General features: G+C 35.3%; 1 protein-coding gene across 1 annotated transcript in view; it reads right to left on the bottom strand.

Moving 5' to 3' along the window:
* Positions 1-2319: 2319 nt before the first annotated feature.
* The window catches only part of sh3bp4a (SH3-domain binding protein 4a), a 39263-nt gene continuing 28008 nt past the window's right edge, over positions 2320-13574 (bottom strand). The window contains 2 exon segments of the mRNA XM_051094868.1: positions 2320-2611; positions 2709-2897. Of these exon segments, the coding sequence (XP_050950825.1) occupies positions 2387-2611; positions 2709-2897 (414 nt within the window). The 3' untranslated portion in view covers positions 2320-2386.

Raw genomic sequence — 13574 nt, forward strand, 5'->3', positions numbered from 1 at the left:
AGTTCCCAGAGGTACGTTTTCGTCATGAGACCAGGTTGGATTTATAAGTGCTGTCATGAAAGCTTGACAGAGTTAGTAACATTAACTAGACGATTAGCAAATTCTAACATTTTAACCTGTATGTCACTATGTAAGCACTTTCTAGCCTCAAAATAATAATTAAAAGGTAATTGAAAAAAACTTTAAAGTTACAATGTGACATATAAAGTCGCAATTAAGAATTAAATTAGCATTTATTAACATTATTTGCAGTAATGCAAAATAAAGTCCCAATTGTGAGAGTTGCAGAACACAAAATGACATTGCAGTTGTGGGACAAGCTGTCGAAATTATTAGAAATAGTAACAATAACAGAAAACGAATTCACAGTTGTGATATATCGTCGTTTTCACAAACAACAGTTGCAGTAACGGCAAATAGTCTGAACTGTGAGGCAGATACGCAAAAAAACAACGTTGCAATCATGAGAAATAGTTGCAGTAATAAGAAATTCTGTCATTAATTACTTACCCTCATGTTGTTCCGAACCCATTCGTTCATCTTTGGAACACAAATTATGATATTTTTGATGAAATCTGAAAGCTTTCTGACACTGCATAGACAGCAATGCAACTGACACGTTCAAGGCCCAGAAAGGTAGTAAGGAAATCATTAAAATAGTCCATGGGACAGCAGTGATTAAACTGAAATTTTATGAAACTACAAGAATACTTTTTGTGTGCAAAAAAAAAAAAAAAAAGACTTAATTCAAAAATTTCTTCTGTTTTGTGTCAATCTCCTATGAGCGTTAGGACAGCACCACAACACACAAAGAAATTTTTGAATAAACTCATTATTTTTGTTTTTTTTGCACACAAGAAGTATTCTCGTAGCTTTATAACATTACGGTTGAACCACTGATGTCACATAGACTATTTTATCGAAGTCCTTACTACTTTTCTGGGCCTAGAACATGGCAGTTGCGTTGCTGTCTATGCAGGGTCAGAAAGCTTTTGGATTTAATCAAAAATATCTTAATTTGTGTTCTGAAGATAAACGACGGTCTAACGGGTTTGGAACGACATGAGGGTGAGTAATTAATAACAGAATTTTTGGGTGAACTATCACTTTAATAGCTGCAATAAGAATTAAGAAATGACTTGAAGTCGCAATTGTGAGAAATTCACGCAATAAAGAGAGGACTGGCAAATCTAACAACAACGTTCTTTAAATTTACAGCTGCTTTATTGAATCCATGGGAACAACATGGGACAGCATGTTTCATTTGTTTTCTTGCTAAACATTTGGCTGCAACTAAGACAATGTGTGAATTATACATTTTTGAACAGTTACTCTCAAACATCTCAAAGAGCTAGCATGAAAAGAAAAAACAAGTTATGAATGTGACAGAAATGTAAATCACAGAATATATAAATACATACATTCACTTTTTCCCTACATGCCGTTTCAAAAAACAGCACTAAATCTCCTTGACACGTACAGGACGTAAAAGAAATGATTATTATTTTTTAAAACAAACAAACAAACAAAAAGACAAGAACATAAAAGTCTGAAAATGAAAATCGTAGATGCAAAAAACATAAATGCAGAACAAGAAAATCATAGTCATAAATAAAATCACGCTATGATCTGTTTATTCATCTGACTGCATTTGTTGAATAAATGACTCACAATTCAAACTAAAGCAACACTGCAATTTAATACCTAGTACACGGTGTGGTATCTGGTCACACAAATGCAAACTTTGCAAATTTTGCAAAGGCTTGAAGGAATAAAACACATGGCCCACAGTCTGGACTTACCATCTCATTAACAAACCATATGCTCCTTCCTCTCATGTAACCAGTTTGTAGTGTTTCATGTTTCTAGTAAGACTAATCCGTCTTCTTGTGCAAAGCAACCAAAGTGACAAATCAGTGGAATAAAATCACAAATGTAAAAGGCTTGAGCATTTGGCAACGAAATACAGAACGTCCAGACCAAGACAAACATGGATAAATGTGGCGTCACAAAATAGACCTTCGCTTTGAGTAAGGAACAAAGAAGCTGTTTTTTCTGAAAAAAATTGTTCTTGAAAAACGCCAAAGTGATCGTAAAAATTTCCTTTGTGCCATCCGGTATAAAAAATATAGATATCGCAAAGAAGAAAACTGATAAAAATGCCTTCAGAAATCTCGAAAAATAGCTACACTTTATACACTCTGTGTTTTGGCTTTATTGGCTTTCCGCATGCCCTTATATGGACGTGGGCGGGAACAGGAAATCCTCACGGCTAATGGATTGAGGTAAACTCACAGCTGACGGCGACGTAGAAAAGTGTACATCCGTTAAAAGTCCAGCACAGTCTTCTGAGGTGATGTCGAAACTGAATAGTGAGGAGGCGGAGCTAAATAGCGAAATCATCCTGAGGGGCGGGGCTAAAGGCGGAGCTTCGAAGCAAGTCGAGGCAATTGACAAGGATAAGGGTGCCGGTGAGATGTTTCCAGCGTTTGGTGATTGGATTCTTCATCCGGTCCAGGCCCATGTGCAGTTCGTGGATGACGTCGCGGTAACTGTCGCCGATCTGAGCGGCCCACGTCAACAGGAAGTCGTAGGCTGGTTTCCACATGGCCTGAAAGGATGAAATAAATGGAGATTGTATCATTTGATCGAATTCATGAATGTGAACTCTACTCTTCTAAATTGAAAAGGAGGTTTTAAGTACTCACCTCACTATCTACCATCCCGGTTTTGTCTCTGTGTGGAGCTTCGTAGGCCTCCATTTGTTGCTTGGATACGTGGGCGAGTTTTTCGGCGAGTTCCCTCCAGCGAGGCGCCACTTCCACTGCCGTCGTCAGCAACACGAAGTCCATTATGAGTCGGGCCACCAAACCCTGACAATCGATCTTCAAAAGAGCCTAAGTAAGAGATAAAAATATTAGTTTAATATCGTAGAATCATAGTAATTGATGTTGTAGAAGGATTTAAACCATCTATGAAGTCACACTTGACCTTAAATGTTTTCGTTCTTTTCATTTATAATATTTCACAAGGAACACTATTAATATTACTGCTGCCCTCTGGCCCTGCATTAAATGTTCATTATATTTCATAATGACTTCATTAAAGAGCTTCATTAGAAGCTTTATTAGGGCATTGCTAGTTTCTATAGGGTGATATTTTGACTGAAGATCTTTCTAGCACCATAATACACAATAATGTATTCACTCAAATAGGCCTGATAGGTTATTTACCATGGAACTGTAAAAACGTGTGAAATGCTACATAATGTGAAGCCATTTTTACACATATGCCAGACTTGCCATCCATGAATAATTGTACATTTTTATGTCCTTCAAAGCGACAATAAACAGCGAAAGTGAGTTTTAATGTCATGTATTTTTAATGTATTAAATATTTTGAATATATTTGGATTTTAAGGATTCTGTGATGAATAGCAGGTTCAAAAGAAATATTTGTAACATTATAAATGTCTTTTGATCTGTCACTTTTGATCAATTTAATATGAAAGCCTGTTTCTGCCACTGAATAAAAAATAGAAAGGTAGTTGTGACTTTTTATCTCACAATTCATTTTTTTACTCGCAATTGCGAGTTACCATCTCTTTTTCTCTTTTTCTCAGAACTGCGTGATACAATGGGTTTTTATGTAGTAATTCTGACATAATTTCTCAGAATTTTTAGTTTATATCTCCAATTTCTGACTTTATCACTCCCTACTGCCAGTTAACTCTTAATTGTGAGTTTATTTCACAATTTGGAGAAAAAAAAAGTCAAAAAAGGGAGAAAAAAAAGTTATCTCAATTTTATCTCATAACTCTGACTTTATTTCTCACAACTGCGAGTTTGCATCTCACAATTCTGACTTTCTCACAATTACGTTTACGTAAGTTTACGTCGCACTATTCTGATTTTATAACTCGCAATTGCGAGTTTTTATTTCACAATACTGAGAAAAAAAGTCAGAATTGCACATTTTTATCTGATATTTTTGACTTCATTTCTCAGAATTGCAAGTTTATGTCGCACTATTCCGACTTTATAACTCACAAATGCGGGTTTATATCTCTCAATTCTGAGAAAAAAAGTCAAAAAAGTTATTATCTAGTAATTAAAGACATAATTTCTCAGAATTTTGAGTTTATATCTCCAATTTCTGACTTTATCTCTCACTACTGCCAGTTTATAACTCTTAATTGCGAGTTTGTATTTCACAATTTGGAGAAAAAAAGTCAAAAGTAAAAAAAAAACAAAACAAAAAAAACAAAAAAAGAATTGCGAGGAAAAAATTGCAAGTTTTTATCTCAAATTTATCTCACAACTCTGACTTTATTTCTCACAATTGCCAGTTTATGTCCTACTATTCTGACGTTATAACTCGCAATTGCGAGTTTATATTTCACAGTTCTGAGCAAAAAGAAATCAGAATTTTGAGGGAAAAAAAAGGTCAGAATTGCACGTTTTTATCTCATATTTCTGACTTAATTTCTCAGGATTGCACATTTATGTCCCACTATTATGATTTTATAACTCGCAAATGCGGGTTTATATCTCAAAAGTTAAAAAAAGTTTGAGGAAATTTTGAGGAAAAAATTTAAGAGTCAAAAGAGACTATATATCATGCAATTCTGAGGGAAAAAATGTCAGAATTGTTTAAAAGTCGCAATAACCTTTTTTTTTTTTTTTAAATCAGTGGTGGAAATAGGCTTCCACAATCTCTTTGCAGAATAACAGTATTCTTTCTTTCTTTCTTTCTGACCCCAAAGTTTTAAAAAATATTATTGAATTTTTCTGTGTAAACAGTAAATATATTAATTTTATTAACGTTAAATAATGTTTTATATTATACATATATATAATTTTTTAAAATATATAAATAATGTGATATAAAGGACCACATATTTTCAAGCAAAACAGCTTAAATTAAACCAGATTAGTTAAAAACAGACAATATTAACAAATCACACACACCTACACATGCAAACCTTTCAGCACACACACTACAGAATGAGATCTAACCTCCCTCAGGAGTGAAATCTGATTGATGTCCAGTCAAATGTGTTTTAAAATAAATGTCCAGGTGTGCCAGGAGAACAACAATACATGCAGTCATAAAGCAAGAATGGATAAGCTAAAAAAATGCAAGGTCAGGAATTTGTAGTCTTTGCTCTGCGGCCTCCACGGATGAGTGACTGAACCCTTCAAAGGACCCGACCGACCCGGTTTCCTGCCACACACACAAACACAGCCATGTTTGGAATGAGCAGGGACCCCTGGGGTCTGGAAGAATGGAGCGGTAATCCCCGTTCTCCTTCATCCTTGATGCCGAAGAAGGGAAGAGAGGAAAGAAAAGCACAACTAGAGCCGCGGGAGAACTTTAGCCATATGATAAGATGGATACAATCACGAGAACAGTCTCCCTGTTGGGTAAATAAAGTCAATGACTTCCTTTTCATTGCATTATGAGACACTGTACATTTATATGTGAGACGAGGGAGGTGGAAACTTCCGGGAAAGAGGAGCATTGCTTCAAAAGCGTGATATAGCTGTGAGGCGACTTCTGATTAATTCCCCTGCAGCATTAAGGATTCTTTTGTTTAAAGAATGCATAAATATTCTTTACCGCAAGCTCAGAAAGCTTCTGTAAATCTAAACCTAAATGACAGGTACTTTAGTCTGAGGAAAAAAGCTAAGAAAATGCCAACAGAAGCACTTAATGCTGAAAAAAACAACAAAAAAAAAACAAACAGGATTTATAAAGTTTTATAAAGTAAATGTATATATTGAAATATATATAAACATATATTAGAAATTATATTAGAAATATATATATATTTTATCATAATTTAAATAAATTTTAAGAAATAAAATAAATAATTGAATTACAATTTTAATCTTATATAGGTAGGCATCCATGTATATAAAAAATTAAGATAATTAAATTAATTAAAATAATAAAATGCAGTACACACACTCATACATACATACAGTCATGGCCAAACATATCGGCACCCTTGCAATTCTGTCAGAAAATGCAACACTTCTCTTAGAAAATTGTTCCATTTGCAAATGTTTTGGTATTCACATTGCTTATTGTTTTTCTTTTTTGAGACGAAAAGTGAAACTTGATCAAATTTCACAAAGAACTCAAAAAATGGACTGGGCAAAATTATTGGCACCTTGTCAAAATTGTAAGAAGTAAGTGCTTTTCAAGCATGTGATGCTCCTGTAATTTGTATTTAGACACACCTGTGGCAAGGTGTGGGCAATATAGATATCACACTTGCAACCAGTTAAAATGGAGAAAAGTTGACTCAACCTTTGTGTTGTGTGACACACTGAGCATGGAGAACAGAAAGAAGTGTAAAGGGTTGTCTGTGGATTTGAGAGAAAAAATAGTGGAAAAACATGGACAATCTCAAGGCTACAAGTCCATCTCCAGAGATCTTAATATTCCTGTGTCCACTGTGCGCAATATTATCAAGAGATTTACAGCCCATGGCTCTGTAGCTAACCTCCTTGGACGTGGACAGAAGGGCTAAATTAATGAAATATTACAACAAAGGATTGTTCGAATGGTGGATAAAGAACCCTGATTAACTTCCAAACAAATTCAAGCTGATCTGCAGACACAGGGTACAACAGTGTCAGCTTGCACTACCCATCGGCATCTAAATGAAATGGGACACTATGGTAAGAGACCCAGGAGGACACCACTGCTGACACAAAGGCATAAAAAAGCAAGAATGGAGTTTGCCAAAACTTGTGACAAAACCACAATCCTTCTGGGAGAACGTACTGTGGTCAGATGAGACAAAAGTAGAGCTTTTTGGTAAAGGACATCATGGCACCGTTTACAGAAAAAGAAATGAGGCCTTCAAAGAAAAGAACACAGTCCCTACAGTCAAACATGGTGGAGGTTTAAAGATGTTTTGGGGTTGCTTTGCTGCTTCTGGCACTGGATGCCTTGACTGTGTGAACGGTATCATGAAATCTGATGATTACCAAAGAATTTTGGGGTGCAACATAGTGGCCAGTGTCAGAAAGCTGCGTCTCCACCAGAGGTCATGGGTCTTCCGGCAGGACAATGACCCGAAACACACTTCAAAGAGCACTCAGAAATGTTACAAACAAAGCGCTGGAAAGTTCTGAAATGGCCAGCAATCTGAATCCCATAGAACACCTGTGGAGAGATTGCAAAACAGCAGTTGGGAAAAGGCATCCTTCAAATCTGAATGACCCGGAGCAGTTTGCAAAAGAAGAGTGGTCCAATATTCCAGTAGAGAAGTGTAAGAAACTCATTCATGGTTACAGGAAGCAATTGATTTCAGTTATATTTTCCAAAGGGGGGCGGGGGTCCAGATATTGACTTTTTTCTTAGTTTTTTTGTGTTGTTCTAATGCAAACAAAAAAATAAAAAAATAAACATGTGAGTACTAAAACATTTGCAACTGCAACAATATTCTAAGAGAAGGGTTGCATATTCTGACAGAATTGCAAGGATATATATATATATATGTATATATATATATTCTCTTGTGATGGCAGCTGCATATATACTGTGACAGTATCTGTCACCACAGGATGCAAATCTTTTGTATGAATGCGGTAATGCCTTCCTGGAAAAGCAATTTCCATCTATTCCTTTTTTCTGAGCTTTTCTCAATCTTTCTTCCTCTCTCTCTTTCTTTCAGCACGCTTTAATTTGATTGTGGGCCAATCCACGCCTGATGTTCCAGGCCCTCGCTGCATTCTCGGCCAAGAGAAGACTCTTGTTGAAAGCACCCAAGAGGTCTGCTGAGTCCTGACATTTGGGATGAGATGGCAAAATGTCACAGTCATTAGAGGGAAAAATGCGTTCAGCTGAACAGCCCCGGGTAATTTTCTTTCTTGCCAAATGGCTTTGTTATTTATTATTGTTGGAAGTCTCACCTCACATAAATGTTTGCAAGAAATGTACAGCATTGCATTACTGCTCCCAACAGCACCTCCAACTACAGCCTTTAATCAATGACTGATGAGTCATTCAGATAATTACTTGCAAAGTTCTCAAATATATATTTGTATTTATGTCGCCTCTACAACATATATTGTAAACCGTTCCAAACAGATTGCTTCAAATCGAAGGACTGTATTTTTTGATTCACTAAAATGAACCGAAGAGTCATTTACTCGTAATCAGAGCACACAGTACTTTGTTTTGAATCACTAAAAATAACTGGCTCATTAGAGTAACTCATTCATGCATCAGGCTACTTGCGTAGCACTGTTTGTTTCTGATTTGCTAAAAATAATAATTTCATAAGAATCATTTGTTCAGGAATCAGACTACATTGGCCGTTCTGATACTATTTTCTCAAAAAAAATGACTGATTCATAAAAGTTATGGAATTTAACTACACCGGTCACTTTATGTCTTTGATTCGCTAAAAAGAATCGCCTCATAAGAGCCAATCCTTCAGGAATTTGACTACACCAGTTGTGCTTTTTGATTCACTAAAAAGAACTGATTCAAAAGAATCATTGGTTTGGGAAAATATGTGGTGTGGTTTTCCATTCATTAAAAAAAAATAGAATCAGCACATAGGGCTAAACTGTATATTTTCGGTTTGCTAAAAGAACTGGTTCATAAGACTCATTTATTCAGGAATGACACTACACTGGTCATGCTATTTGTTTTTGATTTACAAAAAAAAGGTTCATAAGAGTTATTCTTTAAGGAATTAATTTTCAGTGGTCACTTCATGTGTCTTTGTATCTCATTACTTCTGGAGTCAAACTACAACAGTTGTGCTTTTTGTTTTGATTCACTAAAATCAGTTCAAAGGAGTCATTCGTTTGGTTCATAAGAGGAATTTATACCGGTGGCACTATATGCCTTTGATTCACTAAAAAGAATCATCCCTTCGGCTATACTGTATGTTTTGATTCACTAAAAAGATCTGGTTCAAAAGAATCATTAGTTTGGGAATAGTGTTTCTGATTAATCTATTCAGGAATCAGACTACCCTGGTTGTGCTTTATGTTTTTGACTTACAAAAAAAAAGACATTAGACATTTTCTAGACATTATCACATCATAAATGTCATTCCTTTTGAAATCAGACTACACCAGTTGTGCTTTTTGTTTAGATTCACTAAAATCGATCAGTTCAAAGGAGTCACTAGTTTGGTTCATGAGAGTAATTCGTAGCTAATTTAACAACACTAGTCACACTTTATGTCTTTTATTCACTGAAAAGAATCATTTCTTTGCACCACACCAGTTCTGCTTATAAGGACTACATTGCTTACGCTATACTGTATATTTTGATTCACTAAAAAGATCTGGTTCAAAAGAAGGATTGCTTTGGGAATAGTTTTGATGCTTTTAATTCATTTAAAAAAAAAAAAAGAATCAGTTTATAGGACTAAACTGTACATTTTTGATTCGCTATGGTTCATAAGAATCGTTTACTCAGGAATCAGACTACACTGGTTGTGCTTTAAGTTTTTGATTCACTGAAAAATGGTTCATACGAATCATTCTTTAAAGAACTTATTTTCATTGATTGCTCTCTGTGTCTTTGATTCTCTAAAATGACTCATAAAAGTCTATACCACCTACAAGAGTTGAATTGGTTAAAAATAATTGTTACATAAGAATCATTTGTTCAGCTACATTGGTTATCCTGGTTATGATTTTGGTTCACTAAAAAGAACTGGATCATGAGAGGGATTCACTTGGAAATCTGACTATGTTGTTTGTTATATGCTTTAACTTACTAAAAAGATCCAGGTCAAAAGAGCTATTATTTTGTGAATCAAACTACAGTGGTGGCAAATTATGTCTTTGATTCTGTAAAAAGAATAGTTTTGTACGAGTCATTTCTTTAGACTACACCAGTTGTGTGGTTTGTTTTTAGTCAGCAAAAACAACTTAAAAAGTGCCATTCACTGTAAAAAATAGAAAAAATTGAGTCAGTTTAAAATAATTTGTTACCCTGCTGCCTTAAAATTTTAGGTCCAGTCAACTAAAATAAGTTTAGTCAACTTGAAACTTAGCAGATAGGTAAGTAACCCAGCTGCCTTAAAATTTTAAGTTGATTCAACTCAAATTTCTAAGTTGTCACTTAGTATACTTTAACATTTTAAGTTGAATAAACTTTTCTTTTTAATTTTAAGACAGCCAGGTTACAAATTATTTTAAGTTAACTCAACAAATTGTTTTTTTAGAGTGTTCGCTACATTGTATGTTTTGATTCACTAAAAAGATCCGGATCAAAAGAGTCATTACTTTGGGAATCAAACTACAGTTTGAGACCAAAAAAATATTAATTAAAGAATAGCCTCATAAGAGTTATTCCTTCAGGAATCGTTGTGTTTTAATTCACAAACTGGCTCATAAGAATAATTTGTTCAGAAATACTACAACAACTGTGCTATGAAGAGCTGGACCACACAGGACCGGATCTGAACAGTAATGCAAAGAACTGTAGGAACTATTTACTACTTTCCCCTTGTCAAAGAACAATTGATAGCAATTCCCTCGATAAATGAGTCTCCAGTGGTTTTTTACTGCAAGTCAGAAAGAATTGGCTCTAAAATGGATGCTTTATTTACTGTTTGAATGCGTCTAGCCAGCTCAGGGTCAAGAGTCTATTTCCAGAGATGGCTTGGTGAACTGGCGCTCTCCGAATAGACTTACATTTATGCATTCACTTCCTGAGCTTTTTCATCTTTGTAAGCCTTTCTGAAAACTCCATAAACAATGGGAACGGCGTTTCAGTCTACACTGTTTGTTTTACTGGCAAGACCATAAAGAGTATCCACTAATAGAGCAGTCAGACCTAAAAGAAGTCACATGAAAACATAATTGATTGGATGTTTTTGTATGAGAACTTGGGAAGAAATGAACATGCAAATTCAATAAGATGTCTGCTAAAGCATGAATGGCTTCCTATCCATCTTTTTGATTAAAATCTGACTCGAAAAATGCTGAACATCGCCTCACCAGAATACCTATACAGATTCCAGACTCACAGGAATGTAAAGTCCCTACCGGTGCACGACTGGAATGTAACAAGATCGTTTTGGCCGTATCCAATCGGACTCCTGAATTACCTGGTTAATAAAGAAAATGATGAATCGTGAAGGAACGGGACCTCAGGCATGATCAGAATTCTTGCACCTATCCATCACAAAGGAATGTTCCGGAATTAAAACACGGAACATTCCGGAGGCCAGGGGGCCACCTGTTCGGAATGCAACCGCTTTAATGAGGCTAGAACGAACGATACTGTTTGAAATTGAGCAAATCTCAGAGCTCTATGTAAACTTAACCATCTGTGCAGGGCGACATCTGAATAAACTGCCTAGCAGCCGCTACCACGGTGTTATCGAAGGCAAACAACTCTCATAACATCAGACTTCAGCTGCCAAGCTCATCAAGATGCTTCAATATACAAACGGGGAGATGATTGGATTTGGAATGGTGTTGTTATGTAGGTAAATATCTGAGGTGAAATTCAAAGGTTCATAAATACAAAGAAACAAGAGCTGGAAAAAAGAAAACCTGTATACACTTACACAATAAAATTACATATTATACAACCTTTCAACTACAAAATAAACTAGATTAAAAAGTCTGTCAAGACAAACTTCAAGCTGAAAGCTTAAAAAAAAGTTTTAAAGTTTTAAAAGTTTTTAAAAAGTTTGATGGTTTTCAGTCTAAAATAGTTTGAAGTTTAAAGTAGTTTTAAAGCTTAAAGTCTGTCAGATAGATAGATAAATAGTTAGCAAGCAGGTGTTTACCATGTTACTAGCACAACATGTTGCTAGCATGCTGCTAGCATTTTTCTAACATCATTAGGATGTTATTAATATGTTGTTAGCATGATTAGCATGTTGTTAGCATGTTGTTAGCATGTATCTAGCATGACCCGCGTGTTACTACCATGTTTTTAGCATAATTAGCATGTTTCTAACATGTTGTTAACATTGTTAACATATTTCTAGCATGTTTCTAGCTTAATTAGCCTGTGGCTAGCATATTTCTAGCATGATTAGCAAGTTACAAGCATGTTTTTAGCATGATTAGCAGTTTGTTAGCATGCATTGAGCATAATTAGCATGTTTCTAGCATGTTGTTAGCATTATTAACATGTTTCTAACATGTTTCTAGTATAATTAGCCTGTTTCTAGCATATTTTTAACATGATTAGCAAATTATGAACACGTTTCTAACATGATTAACAGTTTGTTAGCAAGTATCTAGCATGGTTAGCATGTTACTAGCATGCTTTTAACATGATTAACATGTCACTAGAATGCTGATAGCATGTTTATAGCATGTTTCTAGTGTGATTAGCATGTTGTTAGCATGTTTCTAGCCTAATTAACCTGTGGCTAGCATATTTCTAGCATGATTAGCAAGTTACTAGCATGTTTTAGCATGATCAACAGTTTGTTAGCATGCATCGAACATAATTAGCATGTTTCTAGCATGTTGTTACCATTATTACCATCTAACATGTTCCTAGTATAATTAGCCTGTTGCTAGCAAGTTATGAACATGTTTCTAACATGATTAACAGTTTGTTAGCATGTACCTAGCATGGTTAGCATGTTACTAGCATGCTTTTAACATGATTAACATGTCACTAGAATGCTGATAGCATGTTTGTAGCATGATTAGCAGTTTGTTAGCATGCTTCTATCATGATTAACATGTTTCTAGCATGTTTCTAGTATGATTATCATGTTACTAGCATGTTTTTAACATGATTAGCATGTCACCAGCACTTGCAGATAAATTCCACAAGCCATACTCTGAGTATAAAACAAATGAATTTCCAGCAAATCCCTTATATGGACAAAAACACCCAGCTGTCGCTATAGCCAAATAAAATACAGAGATAACTGTTCTGATGAGAATCGACACTATAACGCAAGTTTTGAAAAAAATATGTAGTTATTTTCATAAATTTACTTTGACACTGAGCTACAGTAAAAATGTTAACATTTTAATCTGTTTAGTCACATACTACACATACTTAAACCAACATTTACCCATAATGCACTTCTATGCAAACAACAATGTCTATGACTGCATATGGATTAACACTGGAATGCTACAGCGCTCTACACCTCATGAAAAGTATGCTAGCATGCTAATCCAAACATATTTAGCCATGTTTGCTAACTCTAACTCACTTTAAAAGCCTCAAGGACTTGGCTGATTTAATCACAAATTACATCTGATAAGAACCTCCGGTTTAGTTTCATGAATGAAAACACCACATCAACTGAAGTAGCTTTTAAGTTCAAAGTGAAACTTACTATAAAGCAACAAACTGGTCCTCAGGGTTTCAGACCTGAAAGTGGCATTGAAACCAATTTCAGGTTTTACAGGAATGTTCCAATCACTAAGAAAAACCCATTAAGGGTGTCGGAATAGCGGCTGAGCGGATGAGAATAAGAGACATGCTCTCAAATGGGATTGCCGCGCCGCTCGCCCTCGGCACAATATCGTCCACTTTCCCTGGAGACAACCTGATGGAAGTGATGGACAGATGAAATTGACCTGTGAGCTTCG

Source organism: Labeo rohita, chromosome 22 (genome assembly GCF_022985175.1).
Source record: "Labeo rohita strain BAU-BD-2019 chromosome 22, IGBB_LRoh.1.0, whole genome shotgun sequence".
NCBI lineage: Eukaryota > Metazoa > Chordata > Actinopteri > Cypriniformes > Cyprinidae > Labeo > Labeo rohita.